The 19,467-nt window shown below is 41.7% G+C and overlaps 1 protein-coding gene and 1 long non-coding RNA gene across 5 annotated transcripts in view; one reads left to right on the top strand and one right to left on the bottom strand.

Moving 5' to 3' along the window:
• Nucleotides 1–19,179, top strand: part of adcy3a (adenylate cyclase 3a) — a 60,378-nt gene extending 41,199 nt beyond the window's left edge. For 3 of the 4 annotated variants that reach the window (XM_077597930.1, XM_077597929.1, XM_077597927.1), the window contains 7 exons: nt 1,944–2,025; nt 4,630–4,788; nt 4,870–5,016; nt 6,159–6,272; nt 6,348–6,477; nt 14,253–14,377; nt 16,582–19,179. In XM_077597930.1, the coding sequence (XP_077454056.1) occupies nt 1,944–2,025; nt 4,630–4,788; nt 4,870–5,016; nt 6,159–6,272; nt 6,348–6,477; nt 14,253–14,377; nt 16,582–16,761 (937 nt within the window). In that variant the 3' untranslated portion in view covers nt 16,762–19,179. The remainder of the gene's footprint in view (nt 1–1,943; nt 2,026–4,629; nt 4,789–4,869; nt 5,017–6,158; nt 6,273–6,347; nt 6,478–14,252; nt 14,378–16,581) is intronic. The other variant, XM_077597928.1, reaches the window with a different exon arrangement.
• Nucleotides 8,177–9,264, bottom strand: LOC144072710 (uncharacterized). The gene is made up of 4 exons (XR_013299911.1): nt 9,057–9,264; nt 8,657–8,987; nt 8,348–8,583; nt 8,177–8,197 (listed from the first exon to the last, which is right to left on the bottom strand). It is a non-coding gene; the product is annotated as an uncharacterized LOC144072710 (long non-coding RNA).
• Nucleotides 19,180–19,467: the final 288 nt, after the last annotated feature.

Below are 19,467 nucleotides of genomic sequence, written 5' to 3'. Positions count from 1 at the left end.
ATTGTGGTCTGTCAGTGAGGAAGTTTATGATCCATGCGGCTGGGTGGTTCCTTACTCCAGCCTCTTCCAGTTTCCCTCTCAGTTGGACCGGCTGAATGGTGTTGAACGGACTGGAGAGGTCAAAAACATCATTCTCACCGTGCTTCCCGTGTTCTTTAGGTGTGAAAGTGCATCAAGTAGGTGGTAGCATCTTCCATGCCAATGCCTGGATCATAGGCAAACTGCAGAGGGTCCAGCTCTGCATTCATCACGGGGCTGAGGTGATTGAGGATGATTCTCTCCAAAGTCTTGATCAGATGAGAGGTTAATGCTACCGGCCTGAAGTGGTTTGGCTCCCTGGGGTTTGCAGTCTTTGGAACTGGGACCACACAGGAAGTTTTCCACAAGGTGGGGACCTTCTGCAGACTGAGGCTGAGGTTGAAAATATGCAGAATCACTTTGCCAAGCTGATCCGCACAGTCTCTCAGTAGTCTGGAGCTGAGGCCGTCTGGACCGGTAGCCTTCCTTGCCTCGATCTTCTTTAGCTGTTTTATCACCTGATTGACAGTAATGCTGAGACCGGTGGAAGAGGGGGAGGAAGAGGAGGAGGACAAAGAGGGGGAGAGTTGCTTCTGGTCTGTAGGGGCAGAACTGAATCTGTTAAAGAACTGATTCAGTTCATTGGCCCACTCCCTGTCTCCGGACTCTGGGTCTGTCTCACTGTTGCCTCCATGGCCCGAAATGGTCCTTAAGCTCCTCCAGACCTCTTTGGTGTTACCTCTCTGGAGTTGGTTCTCTAGCTTCCTCCTGTAGATGGTCTTTCCCTTCCTTATCTCTCTCTTCAGCTCCTCCTAGACCATTTTCAGACTATCCTTCTCCCCAGATCTAAAAGCCCTCTTCTTCTTGTTCAGGAGGGCCCTTAGATCCCTGGTGACCCACGGCTTATTGTTGGAGAAACAACTGACCTTCTTGGAGGGTACAGTGTTCTCAACACAGAAGTTAATATAATCTGTGATGCAGTGGGTCAAGCTGTCAATGTCTTTCCCATGTGAATTGCACAGCACCTCCCAGTCAGTGGTCTCTAATATATGTTCATTAACATAGATATAGCTATGTTCATTAATATGTGCTGTGCCTTATTAAATACATCAAACTCAAAAAAACAATACAAAAGGTGATCAAGGGCCAGGCAAAGCTAACTTCTGCTAACGAGCAAGCCGAGAAAAGTGCCTCTTGGCTGGCTAACCAGCGAACAGTGGCAGGGGGTGGTGGTCGCGGAAAAATAAAAGTCGACGGCGCACCAAGCATTGAGGCCAACTTTTGGTGTCAACTACGGTGAGCAAAGTCCTTTTCGGATGTCTTAACAGTGAACAACAGTGGTGGATGTAAGTTCCGTGGCAAAAATTTGATCAAGAACCAGGCGTGGGGGCTGACTTTTGCCAGTGTGCAAACCAAGCAAAATGCCTCTCCACCAGGTCGGTGGTGAACAGTGGCGGGGGGTGGAGAATGCCAAGACATAAGTGACAAAGACAGAAACTGGTCATGTGACAAAAAGTATTGTACTAAACAACAGCAAATACAGGTTTAGATTCCAATTCAGCATTATTGATATACTTTATGATTGGTGTGTAAAGAACCAGGAAGCGGCGACTTCATTGGAACTGCACGCAGGTATGGGTGGAGGGGAAAATTAAGGGGGCAGGTCCTTTCATAATAAGGCACGGCGTGACACACCTTGACCAATTCTTTCACACCATTTGCAGAAAAAATATTCACTTTACAAACACATTGCAACAATAATACCCAAATATCTCACTTCAACCAGGGAATATTCCCACTTGGACCTCTTAAATGCTTGAAACAGTTTAAAATATTGGAAAATTACTTAAGTGCCTCTTTAGGAATTGTTTTGTAACAAATTGTGTAACTTTGAACATTTGGATATCATTGTTTCTTCTTCACAGATCAAATCTAGTGCCCTCCAAGTTGACAATGACAATTATGATCTTCATAATGATGGTCAGCTTTTATTATTTCTCCCGACATGTAAGTTGACATTCTTACTTTAATTGCTTAGGGATGCATGGCATATTATTTTTTTCACACTATAAAAAAACATAGAAAGAAAAGCTTGAAGTAAGCAGCCACATTATTACCCAGTTCTTTAAATAATTTATGAAATGTCATGATTTAAATCATAATACAACTCTTGTTTTTAGTTTGAGGCCGTTAACATGAGCCCCTGCTGTTTTTTTGTCTCTTCTTATCCCATAGAATATTGGACAAAGTCTTTAATTTCTTGCTTTCTTTGAAATGCAGACAACCTTGTTCAGGGATGCGTTGAACCAAAATGCAGCAACAGCTTAAAGTCCTTATTTTAGACAGAAAAGAGTATAAAATACAACTAAACCAAGGGAAGGGAGCAAGCAAACAGTCAGAAAAAACAACCAGAAAATGGACTAATAGAATAACACAACAGAAAATTGTGCAAGATTAAATACTGTTATTTTGCTGTCAAATGCCATTCATGAATTTTTAGCTGGGTTTTATGAATGAAACCACTGCTCAGATGTTATAGGGCTCACAGGAAAATGTTACCAAAGTCCCTGCAGATTTTGTTTTTTAGTTACTGGGCTAAAGAATGGCATTTTGTCGACCTTAATTATGTTCTACTGCTGATTACTACACTCGTCCCTCTACTTACGAAATTAATTGGTTCCAAGACTTTTCGCAAGTTGAAAATTTTGTAAGTAGAGGTGTACATTACCGTATTTTCACGACTATAAGGCGCACTAAAAAGTCTTAAATTTTCTCCAAAATAGACAGGGCGCCTTATAATGCGAAGCGCCGTGTGTAAGCTCTAAAGCCTGACTGAGAACACTTCTTGCCGACACGCTTCTTATATAGAGAGAAGGCGGACGTGGGTGGGGTCAGATGCTAAAGGCACGCCCCTACAAGGGGCCCGTATACAGTGTGTGCATGTGTTTATTGCAAAACAATTTCGGTTTGGTTTCTAAGGCCCCCCGAAGCAGCAGTGAAAAACCAAGTCACGAAAATGAACTGTAAGCTTGCCGGAGGCTTAACTAAAGTGCCGGGCTAGTTATGCCACTATTTGCGAATGGATTGTGGCTGCTTGGACGAACATGTCTGCTTGCACTGTTGTTAAAGGCACTAACAACAGATGCTTGAAAACCGCTGGACATCGGCATCAACACAGCTTTACGAAGGGTGGCAGGCAGCGCCAGGCTAGTTACGCCACTATTTGCGAATGGTTTGTGGTCGCTTAGACGAACGTGTCTGCTTGCACTGTTGTTCGAGCTATTGCCTAAGCCGACACAGATTTATGAAGAGTAGGAGGCAGCGCCTGGCTAGTTACGCCACTATTTTCGAATGGATTGTGGCCGCTTGGACGAATGTGTCTGCTTGCACTGTTGTTCGAGCTTTTGCCAAAGCCGGCATCATTTCTGTGGAGCCACATGGCAATGACAGTGACTCTGACAAGAAGAGAGGGAACCCGGCGTTTTTGATGAATCATTTGGACAATTGTTCAATTCGGACACAGAAAATGAGGACTTTGATGGATTTGTGGGTGATGATTAATCAAAAAATGTGAGTACATTGTAAAATCGCTAAATAAAATACAGCCGAACTCTGTTTTGCTTCCGTTGCCTTTTTAAATACGTGTTTTTAGCGTGTGTCCATATGTTTAAGCTGGTGTATGTTTTGCCATGCCTGGCTGCGCCTTTAAATGCGGTCCGTCTTGTGTGTGTGTCAAATACAGAAATAGCGCTCATTACTGACACTGCGCCTTTAAATGTGGTGCGCCATATAGTCGTGAAAATATGGTATATGTAAATTCTCTAATTCGTTCCACGGTCCTCACACAACTACCAACTAAACCCTTTGGTCAAAGGGTCCCAATTTTGTATGAAAGATGTGAGAAACACAAAAATGAGAGAACATTATAAGGAAATGATTTATTAACATCTTAAAATAAATAAAGCATATAAAAATGTGCCCTGCGCAGCTGAAATATCTCCCTCCGTGGCCGTTATAGATGTAATACCCGTGTTTGTCCGCCAGATGGCGGCAAGAGCCTGTTCTTCCAGAGCCAAAAGCTGTTCACTTTGTAGTACATTTTAGACTTTTACTTTGTGCCCTATGTGTGTGTGTGGGAAAATATGTGCCATGTTGCATTTGTACAGATTTTAATCGCTTAATAAGGGTAATTCAAAATAAAATAACGGATAAGGAAATGCTTTTACTTTTTGGGGGATTTCGTAACTTGGATCTTTTTCATATCCCAAGTCACTCTTGCATATAAAAAATTTGTAACCTGAAACTTTCGTACCTAGAGGCTTTCGTAAGTAGAGGTACAACTGTAACTAGCTTTTGTTAAAAAATAGATTTATTGTATTATATTTTTGTTTGTCTTTACTATAAAAGAAGTCATTTTTGGTGGGTTAAAAAAATCAGTTAATCATTTCAAAAATATAGCGTTGACTGTACTGCCAGCAATTGTCAGTAAATGACTTTTAACAACATCCTACCTAATTTCATGGGATTTCTAGCTGCTGTGTTACTTAAGAAGTTGAAAGTGCTTGTTGGCAGCAGTCAACACTTTTAGTAAATGACTATTAATACCTGTAGGTGGAGAAACTCGCTCGTACCCTATTCCTGTGGAAGCTTGAGGTTCATGAGCAGAAGGAGAAGGTATATGAGATGCGGAGATGGAATGAAGCACTGGTGACCAACATGCTGCCCGAACATGTTGCTCGACACTTTCTGGGCTCAAAGAAAAGAGATGAGGTAAGGGCATTGCATGAATAGACTACTCGCTCTGGGATTCACCTCAATTTGTCCTTTACCCTGCTTGTGTACAATACATAGGAGTTGTACAGCCAGTCCTATGATGAGATCGGAGTCATGTTTGCCTCCATCCCAAACTTTTCTGACTTCTACACTGAGGAGAGCATTAATAATGGAGGCATTGAATGCTTACGCTTCCTGAACGAGATCATCTCAGACTTCGACAGTGTGAGTTAGTTTACCAAATGTCATTTGGTGAAGCAGAATGAGTCACAGTGACCCATTTTTGTTGTTCATATTTTAACAACAACCTTATGCTTGTTCCTAGCAACCTGCATGCTGGAATTAATGAGAGTTCTATGGAAAATCGTTATAAATTCCGTGTCAAATATTACCTCATAATGATGTACAATTGTTAAATGGATATCTGTTGAGTGGGTTTTAGAAAACGCTATTTTTGAACCCTTTGCGATTTGTATGTTATGATAATACGACTCACTATTAAAGGTGCTTATGGAACATTTAATAAGGCAATTTTACACTGACCTAGCGAAACATTATTAACGTCTTATGCCTATTTCATCCTCCACTTGCCTTCACATACATGTACTTGTTGCCCTAGTTTCTCAACATAGTTAATCACCAAATTATTTGATCTTTGGGCAAATTATTATAATTTTAATTTCTATTACACTTTGCGATAAAAGGTATTCAGAAAAAAAAATGCATTTTGTATTTTTTTATTTGTTTCCATATTAATAGTTATTCACAGAACTTCAGATATAACACCGTTGAATGTGAAATGTAGGATTCAAATGTATCCTAAATGACTAGATTTTGGTTCTAAATTATGTTACAAGGTATGTGGGTACAATTGGTGCTCTCAAAATGGTCTCGTAGGATCAGATAACTTGGTTTCAAAGCAACAGGAAAAGTGACTCGTAGCGTGAAGAGAAATAGTGATAGTGTTGTAATGGCGGTTAGAAACTGGATCGGACATTTTTTTTAACACGAAAATGAAATTTATTGTGAAAAAATATGTGAACCTGCAAATCTCAGACTGCATAATTTACCCATTACTTAATTAGTGAACATCTTCAAATGCTTATTGTGAACTGTATGGTAGCTGTACACTGAAAATTAAGCTTTCTCTTATTTTTTTTATTTTTTATTTTCCTTCAAAATGTTTCTTAAATGTATTAATCTTTTACAGTAAACCATTTAAATTGGGAATCGTGTGCTTATCACTGGCCATGATATTTCAAAAGGAAAATAAATGGTTCATGCTTCGGATCATTTAATGAAGTCAAATTATATGTTGGGCAAGAAGTAACTGATGCTTGATGATGCTTACCTTTTATCTCTTAAAGTTGCTGGATGAGCCTCAGTTTCGCTGCCTCACGAAAATCAAGACCATCGGAAGCACTTACATGGCAGCCTCAGGTGTTACTCCTGATGTTAACAATGGGTACAACTGCATGAAGGTCAGTATGATCCCCTAACACACCATACAACTGATTACATTACCACAAATAACATTCATACCCGATATTGTTCAGCAGAAGGAGGAGCAGTCGGACAAAGAGCGCTGGCAGCACCTAGCAGACTTGGCGGACTTTGCGCTAGCCATGAAGGTTACGCTAATGAACATAAACTATCAGTCATTTAATAACTTCATGCTACGAATCGGTACGTCTTTACAATTTACCTGCTCTCACATGTAGTTTGTAGTATTGCTTAAGGCTGTGATGATAGATATACAGTGGGGCAAATAAGCATTTAGTCAACTACCATTTGTGCAAGTTATCCTACTTGAAAAGATTAGAGAGGCCTGTAATTGTCAACATGGGTAAACCTCAACCGATGAGAGACAGAATGTGGAAAAAAAACAGAAAATCACATTGTTTGATTTTTAAAGAATTTATTTGCAAATCATGGTAGAAAATAAGTATTTGGTCAATACCAAAAGTTAATCTCAATACTTTGTTATGTACCCTTTGTTGGCAATAACGGAGGCCAAACATTTTCTGTAACTCTTCTCAAGCTTTTCACACACTGTTGCTGGTATTTTGGCCCATTCCTCCATGCAGATCTCCTCTAGAGCAGTGATGTTTTGCGACTGTTGTTGGGCAACACAGATGCTATTAATACAGGTAACAAGTGGAGACCTCGTTAGAAAAAGTTAGACCTCTTTGACAGCCAGAAATCTTGCTTGTTTGTAGGTGACCAAATACTTATTTTCCACTCTAATTTGGAAATAAATTCTTTAAAAATCAAACAATGTGATCATCTGTTTTTTTCCCCTCCACATTCTGTCTCTGTTGACAATTACAGGCCTCTTTAATCTTTTCAAGTAGGAGAACTTGCACAATTGGTGGTTGACTAAATACTTATTTGCCCCACTGTATCTTGAAATTGCGAAACTCAAAGTCACGATCTTGTTTAACTGGTGTGAGACAATACTATCATGACACCTTCATGCCAAGTTGAAAAAACAAATATTCACATCTGCTTGTAACTCACAACAAGTCAGGCTGATATGTCAATAATGACCTGTGAGCTTGCAAGAACTCAGTAAGAAAAGAGGAAACTCAACATCTTTCCACTCGCCGCGAAAATCTGAGTCAATGCCAGTATTCTTATCCACCTATGCACGAGCAACCTGTAAATGCCTATTTGTTAAATCATTCTCATTAGCATTATTGTTGATGCTAACAAGTGACGAATACAGACATCCTAAGTCTCCTGGAATTCCTGGGTGTCTCCCTGATATTGATAATGGCTCCCTGATGCCAGCAAAAATATTATGGATTTTGTGTCAATGCTAGAGAGGGTTTTTTTTTCTGAAGGAGAGCTGTGCCTCCACCAGTATTAAACAAAAACATACTCACTTTAGAACAGAATATTCTAAAGCAGGGGTCTCAAACTCAATTTACCTGGGGGCCGCTAGAGGCCGAGTCTGGGTGAGACTGGGCCGCATCAGGATTTCCACAAGAAAAGCGGTGATAAAACATTCCAACGTTATCAAATATCTTTATTTTTTAACAAAAAATAATGAATTAAATAAATTAACTTAAAGATGAATAAAAAATAAATCAATCAGTAATACAAAAATACAATAATAATAATGAGCATACAGTAGTACTGGCTGGCTAAGTAGAGAAAATGAATTATTTTTATTCCTTTTCAAATGTCTGTATTAACAGCTCTTTAACCTTTAACTTTCTGAACTTGAATGGAACATTGAACATGAAATATTCTGAACACGGCTTCTCTTGCCTACTTCTTGCTGCTAGAGACCTGGCAGCGCTTCTTCTCACATAGTCACATTTGCCTTGAGGGAGGAAGCAGTGGAGACCCTCAGTATTGCTTGAAGATGCTCATCAGTAAGTCTGGACCTGTACTTGGACTTATTGAAGTTCAAGGTGGAGAAGAGCTTCTCACACAAGTATGTGCTTCCAAAAAGGCACATGGTCCGCTTGAACATTCGGGAAAGTTCAGGGAAGCTGGGGGTCAACTCTCTCAAAAATTGCCCAAGCTTGTCTGCTTCTCCACTCACCTCCCTGAACTTGGCTTTGAGTGCAGAGTTGCACTGCAGGTCAATGAGCTCCATTTGAAGCTCAGGAGGGGCATCTTGCACATCAAAGGAGAAGGGGTCCACAAAAATTTGAAATGTGGCTTTGTGTGTCTTGAAGTCTGCAAATCTGTGATCAAATTCCTCCTGTAGCTTCGAAATGGCCTCAACATACTTCTCACCACTGAATGGTGTGCCTGCATCCACGAGAGCCTTGCATGCTGGGAAATGGCAAAGGTTTGTCTGAGAGAGCTGGGCTTTCCATAACACAAGTTTAGTGCAGAATTCTCTCACATTGTCATAGGCAGCACTGACAAGTTGCCCCTGGCCTTCTCAATGGCATCACACAGCTGGTGAAATATTTCCTTAGCGGTGGTCTGGCCATGCATTGGAATTACTGTGAGCAACTCCTCCATTACTTCAAAATTGTCATCAACACCACGGACATATATTGCGAGCTGGGCAGTGTCTGTGATGTCTGTGGTCTCATCAAGAGCCACTGAATATACACTGAAACATTGTGCTTTCTCACACATTTGATCATAAATGTCACTTGACAGGTGAGAAATGCGCTCTGCCACGGTGTTGGCAGAAAGGCTGATGTGGTTGAACTGATTTTCCTTTTCTGGACAGACAATATGTGCAGCCTGTAATATGCACTTTTTGATAAATTCACCTTCTGTGAATGGCTTACCTGCTTTAGCAATCAACTCACAAATGGCGTAGCTAGCTTCGACTGCTGCATTACTGTCTTTGGTAGCCTTCTTGAAGAAATCCTGTTGCCTCAGAAGACGTGTTGTAAGACTGGCAACCTGGTTGGCTCTCTCATCTCCCTGGTATTTTTCGTACTCCTCAGCATGTCTCGTAGTATAATGACATTTCAAATTATATTCCTTGTGCACCGCAACTTTTTCAGTGCAAATGACACACGTCGGGGTGTGTGCGCACTTTCGCTTTCCGATCGTATTGTATTACGGCAGTTCTCCGAATTTCTCAAGTGTCATGTTAACGCACTTACTGTTAAGTTTCAGTTTCACTCGCGGAGATGGCTACAGACACTGACACAGGCTGGATCACGGATCATAGCGCCTCATTCAGTTCTATGCTGAGAGCAGCGTAGGAGTGTGCGCGCCGAGCGAAGTGATCGGCTTCACGTCTTCTCCTCCACCCAGCTGATTGGAGGAATGAATGAGTGAGTGAGCGAGGCACTGGACAGCCCGGCCGATGTCCCGCCCTCCAGAGCCGTATACCTCACTGTGATTGGTTCATTCAGCTCCGAACACAACAAGTGTCATTCATATCAATCTTGCGGGCCGCACAAACATTAATCTTTCATATTAAGACGGGGGCCGCAAATTATCGTCCCGAGGGCCGCAGTTGGCCCGCGGGCCGCGAGTTTGAGACCCCTGTTCTAAAGTATATTTCCCGTATAGTTGCATTGAAGAATTATGACACCTTAGCGAGGTCCACTGTGTTGCAATAATGACTTCACGGGGTGGAATTAATGATTATAAGCACCTTTCAGGACACTTGACAATAGGGCTGTCCACAGCCCTTATATTTGTCCTGACTAATCTGTCAACTATCTTTATGATTCGTCTAGTGATTCATTTTTTGACTAATCTAGCTATTTTTTTGGGTTGATTATTAATTCACAAAATCATTTCTTATCATTTATTAAAAGTATTTTTTGTATTAAAGTAAAAAATTACATCACATATCGCTGACTTCCTATGTCACTATACAGTCGTATGAAAAAGTTTGGGCGCCCCTGATCATTTTCAAGCTTTTCGTTTATGAATCATTTGTTGTTTGGATCGGCAATTTCAGTTAAATATATCACATAGCAGACAAACAGTGATATTTGAGAAATGAAATGAAGTTTATAGGATTTACAGAAAGTGTGCAATAATTAATTGAACAAAAGTAGCCAGGTGCATATATTTGGGAACTCTTGCTGTTTTATTGATTTGAATACCTTTAGCACTAATTATTGGAACACGAAGGGGTGCCCGGCTTCGGCGGTCCCACCTGCTTGTTCAGAACCAAAAGACAGTTGTGGCATTCTGGCATGCCTCTCAGTCCCCAGACTTGAATACAGAGCTGCCAACCTCAGTCGACCCCATTTCAGGAGTATCCTTGTCCCATTTCCGAGTTTTTCCCAGAGTGAATGCAGTTCACGCAAAATCGATATAAAATGTAAAATACAATAATGTATGACAATTTAAATCAAACTGTTATTATCATGTTTTTACATTAATTAAAATATTGTGTTTTTTCAAACTATTGAAAAAGTACAGCATAATGAAAACAAGTATTAAAAAGTGAACAAAGTATAATTTTTTGACCAAATTTACATTTCCACAACATTAACATAGGTTTTTCAGCTGGTCCCTTACTCGGACTTGCATGTTGTGCAATGTGCAAATGTCGGTCCTTCAACATGGGATATTTCGTCGAATACCAACCAATAAACTTCTGCGTGTTGGTTTCTTATTAGAAGTTTCATCCAAATTGCCATCCACTTTGCGCTTAACCTGAGCAGGCATATGGATAAGACTTACCAGTGCTGTGTACTACTAGTTCCTTTGTAACAACGCCGGAAATGGTAGGATTTGGTTCAAAACAAAAAACTGGTGGTTTAGTCAACCTTAACGATACTTACTTTCCTTATTAAAAAAAAGAAAAAGAAAATGTTTAAGCGATAGAGGCTACCTATGCAATCGATTTCGCATCGATTGCCACGCTGAAGTCGCACTAGACGAATAATTTGTCAGAACTTGTAACTCAGAGGATTCGCAATGCACTCGTGTTACCGAATTCATCCGGTTTACAGTGCAGTTGAATCAAATGCGGAAGTAAGATGCAAAAGCCGTTGCGATGGTGTGAATTTTGAGGCATTTAAATTGGAAATTTGGTACTTTTCCAAATTGGTTGCTTAAAAAAAAATTAAGTGACAATATTTTTTTATTTCCGGAGTTTAGCTAGGTTGTCAGGAGTCCCGGAGTTTGCGTTACTTGTCCAGTTGCTTATCATTCCAGCGAGAGTTGGAGATCACAGCCTGTTGAAGCCAACAGAACCACCTCATCTGCAAAAAGCAGGGATGCAATATTGAGGCCACCAAACCAGACCCCCTCAACGCCACAACTGCGCCTAGATATTCTGTCCATAAAAGTTATGAACAGAATTAGTGACATAGGGCAGCCCTGGCGGAGTCCAACCCCCACTGGAAATGAGCCCGACTTACTGCCGGCTACATGGACCAGACTCTGGACCCCACGTATCTGGAGCCCCATACTCCCGGAGTACCCCCCAAAAGACTCCCCGGGGGACACGGTCGACAGGTCCACAAAGCACAGGTAGACTGGTTGGGTGAACACCCATGCTCCTCCGGGAACGCTGCTGAGGGTGTAGAGCTGATCCACTGTTCCTCGGCCAGGACGAAAACCGCACTGCTCCTCCTGAATCCGAGATTCGACCTCCCGGCGGACCCTCCTCTCCAGCACCCCAGACTAGACCTTACCGGGGGGGCTGAGGAGTATGATTTCCCTATAATTGGAATACATCACCGGTCCCCCTTTTTAAAAAGGGGAACCACCACCCCGGTCTGCCAATCCAGAGGCACTGTCCCTGATGTTCACGCGATGTTGCAGAGGTGTGTCAACCAAAATAGCCCCACAACATCCAGAGAGCCTTTAGAAACTCCGGGCAGATCTCATCCACCCCGGGGGCCTTGCCACCTAGGAGCTTCTTTTTCACCCTGCCGGCATCCCTTACTGCCGGTGTCCACCTGCGGGTTCTGGGGTTGCCGCCATGACAGGCACCGACCACCTTGCGGCTGCAGCTGCGGTCTGCCGCCTCAGCAAAAGAAGCGCAGAACATGGTCCACTCGGACTCAATGCCCACCGCCTCTTCCCGAACATGAAATAGGGCTCAGTCGGAGGTGGGAATTGAAACTCCTTCCAGCAGACCCTCACAAATCGTTTGGGTCTCCCGGGCTGCACTGAAATCTGCCCCACCATCGGAGCCAACTCACCAACAGGTTGTGATCGGTTGCCAGCTCCGCCCCCTCTCTTTACCCGAGGGTCCGATGACACGACCACAAAGTCGATCATCGAACTGCGGCCTAGGGTGTCATGGTGCTAAGTGCACATATGGATACCCTTATGCTTGAATATGGTGTTCATTATTGTCAATCCACGACGAGCGCAGAAATCCAACAATAGAACACCACTCGGGTTCTGATCAGGGGGCGTTCTTCCCAATCACTCCCCGCCAGGTCTCACTGTCGTTCCCCACGTGAGCATTGAAGTCCTCCAGCAGAACGAGGAACTCCCCCGTAAAGGCACTCTCTAAACCTCCAAAGACTCCAAAAAGGGTGGGTACCTTGAACTGCTGTTTTGTGCATACACACAAACAGTTAGGTCCCATCCCCCCACCCGAAGATAGAGGGATGCTACACTCTCGTCCACCGGGATAAACCCCAACATACAGGCACTTAGCCGGGGGTCAACAAGTATGCCCACACCTGCTCGGCGCCTCTCACCGTGAGCAACTCCAGAGTGGAAGAGTGTCCAACCCCCCTCGAGAGGAGTGGTACCAGAACCCAAGCTGTGCGTAGAGGTGAGCCCGATGACATCGAGCCAGAATTTCTCGACCTCATGCACTAGCTCAGGCTCTTTCCCAACCAGAGAGGTGACAGTCCACGTCCCAAGAGCCAGTTTCTGGAGCCGGGGATCGGACCACCAGGGGTCCCTGCTTTGGCTGCCGCCCAGCTTTCGACGCACCCTACGTCTTTGGCCCCTCCCATAAGTGCTGAGACCATGTGAGGGGGAACCCACGTCGCCTCTTTGGGCTATGCCCGGCCGGACCCCATGGGTGTAGGCCCGGCCACCAGGCATGCCATCGTGCCCCTCTTCCGGGCCTTGCTCCAGAGTGGGGCCCCGGTGACCCGTGTCTGGACGAGGGAAATCGTAGTTCATAGTTCTTTCTTGTCATAAGAGGTCCTCTGAGCCATTCTTCGTCTGGTCCTCACGTCAGACAACGTAGCTCCCAGGATCATTGAGACCTCACCACCACGATAAGGTGATGACTTGTCAGGGGAAGTAATTTTTATTTTTTTAATTACACAGTAATATTTTAAAAGTGTATTTATTTTATAGTGACTTTTAACCACTCACCAATACAAGCGATTGCGGATGGGGTGTTCTGGAGCCAATTCTCGCCAACTCTGGGCACTTTGCGGGCCTTGAATTGGTGGCGAGCCAATTGCAGGGCACAAAGAGACCGACAACCATTCAAACTCATACCTAGGGGCAATTTAGAGTGTTCAACCAGCACACCAGAGGTTTTCTTTTGGTGTAGGGGGGAACCGGAAGTACCAGGAGAAAACCCATGCAACCCGGGTAAAATAGGCAAACTCCACACGGTCCTGGCATCGAACCCTCGATCTCAGAACTCGGGTCGACACGCTAACTACTCCACCTGCCATCAAAATAGAATCTTAATGACAATGCGGGATAAGGACTGTGCTCAATTTGGGCTTCGGTCAGCAACGGGGAGCTTACTTCGCCAAAGTAGCCAAACTCGTTAGAACACTGGCTTGACGTCGCACGTCTTGTGTTCTGCGTGGAACCTTTAGCCGTGTCAAGCATGAACCAAGATTTAGAGTGACAGCTTAGGCATGGGTGGATACTCGCCTATATAGGGTGAAGTTTTCTCAATCCCTAAATGTTTGAAGTTATGACTGATCTGATATATGAAGTTGTTTTCAGATCTGAACATATAAAAAATGTACATGAAAGGATAGACGAAAGGGAATTATGGAAAGATATTTTGGGTCTTGTAATTAGAAAAATCTTCTTCTTGATGTTTATAAACTCTCCATCAGGTCTGAATAAAGGAGGAGTTTTGGCAGGAGTGATTGGTGCACGCAAACCTCACTATGACATCTGGGGAAACACAGTGAATGTTGCCAGTCGTATGGAGTCTACCGGGGTGATGGGAAACATTCAGGTATACCATTTACTTTAATTTGCTTTGTACTTTGTGCTTTTGCTTTGTTGTTCTGCGGCCTTTGCGACTATACTGTCTAACTTATAACTATGCCTTTTCTTGCTACTGTCACAATGAAATTTCCCGAATACGGGATGAATAAAGTTATCCAATCCAATCCAATAACAACAGTCATTCCTGCAATCTGAAATTGAAATTGTTAATTTGTTACACATTAATGGATTTAGTTTTAAGGGTATTTTGACCTGCAAAAAAACACGTTTTTTTTCCCTTACCAAGTCTTCAGAGATTGTTTAGCAACAAGTTTATTTCATCTGTATTGTTCTGATTTCATCCCATTTATTTGGAATTTATTAGTGAATGAATGGTTCTGGCAGAATTTGTTAAATAAAATGAAACCAGAACTGGACTCTCTGCAGTAAAGAATGATAATACCAGCATTATCTGGAGATGCTTTTCATCAAATAAAATTCTCATTTGAGAACTATGGAGCAATTGTAAGAATTGTCCACCTCTAATTTTTTTTCTCCAAAAAAGGATTGTTTTTTTTGTCGCTCAAATGAAAAAAAAAACTTACATATGAATGAGAAAACTGATGATTTATTTTTTGTAGTTTATAACCCTTTTGACACCGATTAGTTTTATTCTCTAATGTACCAAGGAGCACCTTGTTCTTAACACTAATTATCTGGAACTTAATTACCGGACATTTCAATGAAACAGACACATGCATGTGCAATGTATAAAGAAAACAAGTGTCTCTCAAAGTGTTATTTCAAATTGAAAGAGTTTTTCCATAACACGTTTTGTTCGCGATTGACAAAAGTAGGCAGATGTAGTAGGCCTTGTTTTCCTTCTGGTACACTGCTGCAACATGGTACACTAGCGCAAGATGGTACACTAGCGCAAGATGGTACACTAGCGCAAGATGGTACACTAGCGCAAGAGACCGTCAACTTAAAAACAAAAATATGAGTTGAATGTATTGATTCATTTTCTGAACTGCTTTATCCTCAGTGTCCAGATCAGCATAGAGCATTGTCCTCCGTTCGCCCAAGGTCAGCTGGGATAGGCTCCAGCAATGTTGTGTAACTGCATTAAAAACAACCTTAAATGTGTATATATATATATATACACACACAATCGTACCTCTACTTACGAAATTAATTGGTTCCAAGACTTTTTTCGTAACTTGAAAATTTTGTAAGTAGAGGTGTGCTTTAAATGTAAATTCTCTAATTTGTTCCACGGTCCTCACACAACTACCAACTAAACCCTTTAAAATTGGCCAAAGTGTCCCAATTTTGTATGAAAGATGTCAGGAAACACAAAAATCAGATACAATTACAAGGAAATTATTTATTAATGTCTTAAAATAAATAAAGAATATGAAAATGTGCCCTGCGCGATATCTCCCTCTGCGGCCATTATAGATGTAATACCCGTGTTTGTCTGCCAAATAGCAGCAAGAGCCCGTTCTACCAGGGCCGAAAGCCGTCCACTTTGTAGTACATTTTAGACTTGTGTGTGCCCTATGTGTATGTGTGCCACGTTGCATTTGTATTTGTAGTTTTAATTAGCTTAATAAGGGAAATTCAAAATAAAATAACTATATATATATTCATTCCTTTTTAACACCACCTTCCCTATTGCGGGGGTGCTGGAGCTTGTCCCAGCCAAGTATGGGCAGAAGCCGGGAGACACTCTGAATTTGTTGCCAGCCAATCACAAAGGCACCAGGAGACGGACTACCATGCACACTCACACTCATACCTTGTGGCAATTTAAAGTCTACCCAGCATGTTTTTGGAATGTGGGAGGAAACCGGAGTACCCGGGAAAAAAACATGCAGGCCCAGGGAGAACATGCAAACTTCACAGGGGGACCGACCTGGATTCGAACCCAGGACCGACGTGCTAACCACTCATCCGCTGGGCTGCCCAATAACTTGGATTAATTCATAAAATGTTTACTGCTTCTTGGCTTGGGATTTTGTCTCAAGAGACAAACTATTTTAACCAGGATGTCATCCTTGTCAAGCAAAACTTTGGCTGACTTTGATAATGTGTTAATATTATTTCATATTAAAAACCATAATGTCATTTTGTTATAAAAGAATATTTTTTTAAAAATCGGGTTCTAACTACAATATTAAGGGTGTATAGGCTGGAGCTAAATTTGAATAACTACTCTGTTTCTGCCAGGTCGTGGAGGATTGCTATAAGATTCTAAAGGAGTATGGCTTCCGGTTCGTGAGGAGGGGGCCGATCTTTGTGAAAGGAAAAGGGGAGCTCCTCACTTATTTTCTGAAAGGAAGGGACAAACAAGGTTCCTTTCTGAATGGATCTTTTGTCACACTTCCCCATCAAGTTGTGGACAGTTAAACCCAAACATAAGCAAAGAACCTTTGAACGAAAAGTCGTTTGCCTTGAAACCATGAAATGCCCTCACACCCGAGGCACTGCCTCCAAGTTTCTCCGGAATCACATCTTTTTCCAAGCTCTGCTGTAGACCATGTTGACACCACCAGGTATTTACTGTGGACATCCTTTAAGACATCTGTCAACAGGCCAAACATTACTGAAGACGTCTTCAGCTACTTAAGAACCGATTCCCCATTTTATGCCGTTAGTGAATGTATTTCTAATTCAGTGTCTTGTTCAAGTAGAATTGTTTGTTATAGAAAGAGATACTGTACTCCAATAGGATTTGCTTCTTTGTGAAAAATGTGTAACTATGACAATTAGTATAAACATTTGGTCCTCCAAACAAATGACTGAATAAGGGTAATGTTGATGGTATATGGAGACTGACAAAATGATTGGGAGTAATGTGTGATTTTTAGAAACAAACAAACCATAGACTGGAAACACACTGTGACTTTAATGTGCTACTGTACTTTAACTTAGGCTACACTTGGGGTGGGTGACCGGAAGTGAGCTGTCTACGGGGTCATTCATAGGTACTGTATGTATGATTTTCGTTGTTTCATATCCTCAGTCAATGTATTGTTCCCTCATACTTCTGACTGGGTACTAGGTTCATTTAGTCCAGGGGTGTCCAAACTATTCCACAAAGGGCCGCAGTGGGTGCGGGTTTTCAATCCAACCCCTCAAGAGGACACCTTTTCACCAATCTAGTGTCCTACAAGTGCAATCAATGGATTGCAGTCAGGGGCTTCTTATTTTCTGCAGGAATCTCATTGGTCAAAGTGTCTGTGCTGGATTCGTTGGAACAAAAACCTGCACCCGCAGCGGTTCTGGAGGACCAGTTTGGCTACCCCTGACTTAGTCAGTACTTGCCTGCTGATATCTATCAGTTTCTAAAGCACACTTAAACAGCTGGCCTTGGGTCTTGAAATTTGGGGGGGGGGGGGGCAGAGATACAAGTGAAGCCACAACAACCATACGTTTTACACAATGTGGGTAGATAGAAGTGCCTATCATAGGTTTGATTGCCAAATTATAAATGAAGAATTCCACTCTTCCAAATTTGCCATTCTTGTCCATTTAGTGTTGAAGGATATCCCCAGTTTATTGTAACAGTATTGTTTTTGTTTATTTTTTTTTATTTTTTTTGCTGTTGTTCTACAGTAGTTTGATTTAGTGTGCTTTGTCAACCAAATCTCACTCAAACAGAAATATATGATCAAACTGTTTGACCCAAACATTGACCAAAAATGTACCTATAGTATTATTATTAGAATTACTGCATTTTTGTCTCGCCCACACCCTTGCTGCACAGGTTAAGCTTGTTTCAGAGGTGGGTAGAGTTGCCAGACTTTGCTCAAGTTAGAGTAGTGTTACTTCAAAAAAAATATTACTCCAGTAAAAGTAAAAATAGTCATCAAAAAATTACTTTAAAAGAAAAAGTATTCAGCGAAAACAATACTCATGTAAAGAGTAACTGCTTACAATGTCTCTTTTTTTAAACAATGGTCTATTTTCTTTCTCACCACAATGTCATCAATATGAACTGTAATAGTTATACAGTGATACCTTGAGATACGTGCTTATTGCGTTCCGGGACTGAGCTCGTATGTCGATTTACTCGTATCTCAAATCAACGTTTCCCATAGAAATGAACTGAGTACAAATTAATTTCTTCCCACCCTCTGAAAAAAAACACCCAAAAACTGGATATTTTTATTGGTTGTAATTCACCATCTACTAACAGAGTAGTCAATAACGTGGTTATGATGTTTAATAATAAAATGAGGCATTATTTTACACAACCTGGAGTTCATGGATGGGAGACAGAGAGGCTGTCTCAAATGCTCGTATCTCAAAATTTGTCTTCTATCTCAAGGTAAATATTTGCTCGGAATTTTATTCGTATCTCAAATTGTTCGTATGTCGGGGCACTCGTATGTCAAGGTATTACTGTACTGTCATCAAATTTGGAAGATAAAAATTTACAGAAATGGGACATCACCAATCCAAAGACCATGATTTCCCTCTAGTGGGGAAACATTTCCAACTATGAAAGTAAAAATTAAAATTCCAGTTTTCCGTGGTCTGATGTGCCAAATAAAAACAGCGAGCGATGTTGAAATCCGCGTTTCGAGCACAAATGATCGCAGCACTCCATATGATTTTTTACGGCGCTTTATAAGATGCCACGTTATCAAATACGCCAGTGTGATCATAGGACTTCAGATCTCAAACTTGTACGTGGTCATGTGACTGTATTGCAGTGGCGGGCCGTCAGGGCCTTCAAGGCCTTCTCTGCTGGCTTAAGAAATATTTGAATCATATATTATATTTTGTCCATCAATACTTATTAAATAATTCCAAATTGTCTGTTAGCTTCCTTTCATTGCTTTTCCCCCTGGTTGCACTGCTTCCAGATGTGTTTTCAAATTGAAGCATTTAACCAATCACATTTCAGCCATTATTTGTTGCCAGGGTCAGAAATCTGTCGTGTTTTTATGCGCATATAAGCTGTACCCTCGATTCAGTCATCATTTTTTTATCCGACAAAAGCGGCTTATATGCGAGTAATTACCGTAATAATTTTACTTCTACGGGACTAATCGTGCATTGGTTTTTACTAGTAGCAAAGTAATTGGTTACACAATTAAATTAGGT

Source organism: Stigmatopora argus, chromosome 4, assembly GCF_051989625.1.
Source record: "Stigmatopora argus isolate UIUO_Sarg chromosome 4, RoL_Sarg_1.0, whole genome shotgun sequence".
Taxonomy (NCBI): domain Eukaryota; kingdom Metazoa; phylum Chordata; class Actinopteri; order Syngnathiformes; family Syngnathidae; genus Stigmatopora; species Stigmatopora argus.
This window is presented reverse-complemented; position numbering and strand designations above follow the sequence as displayed.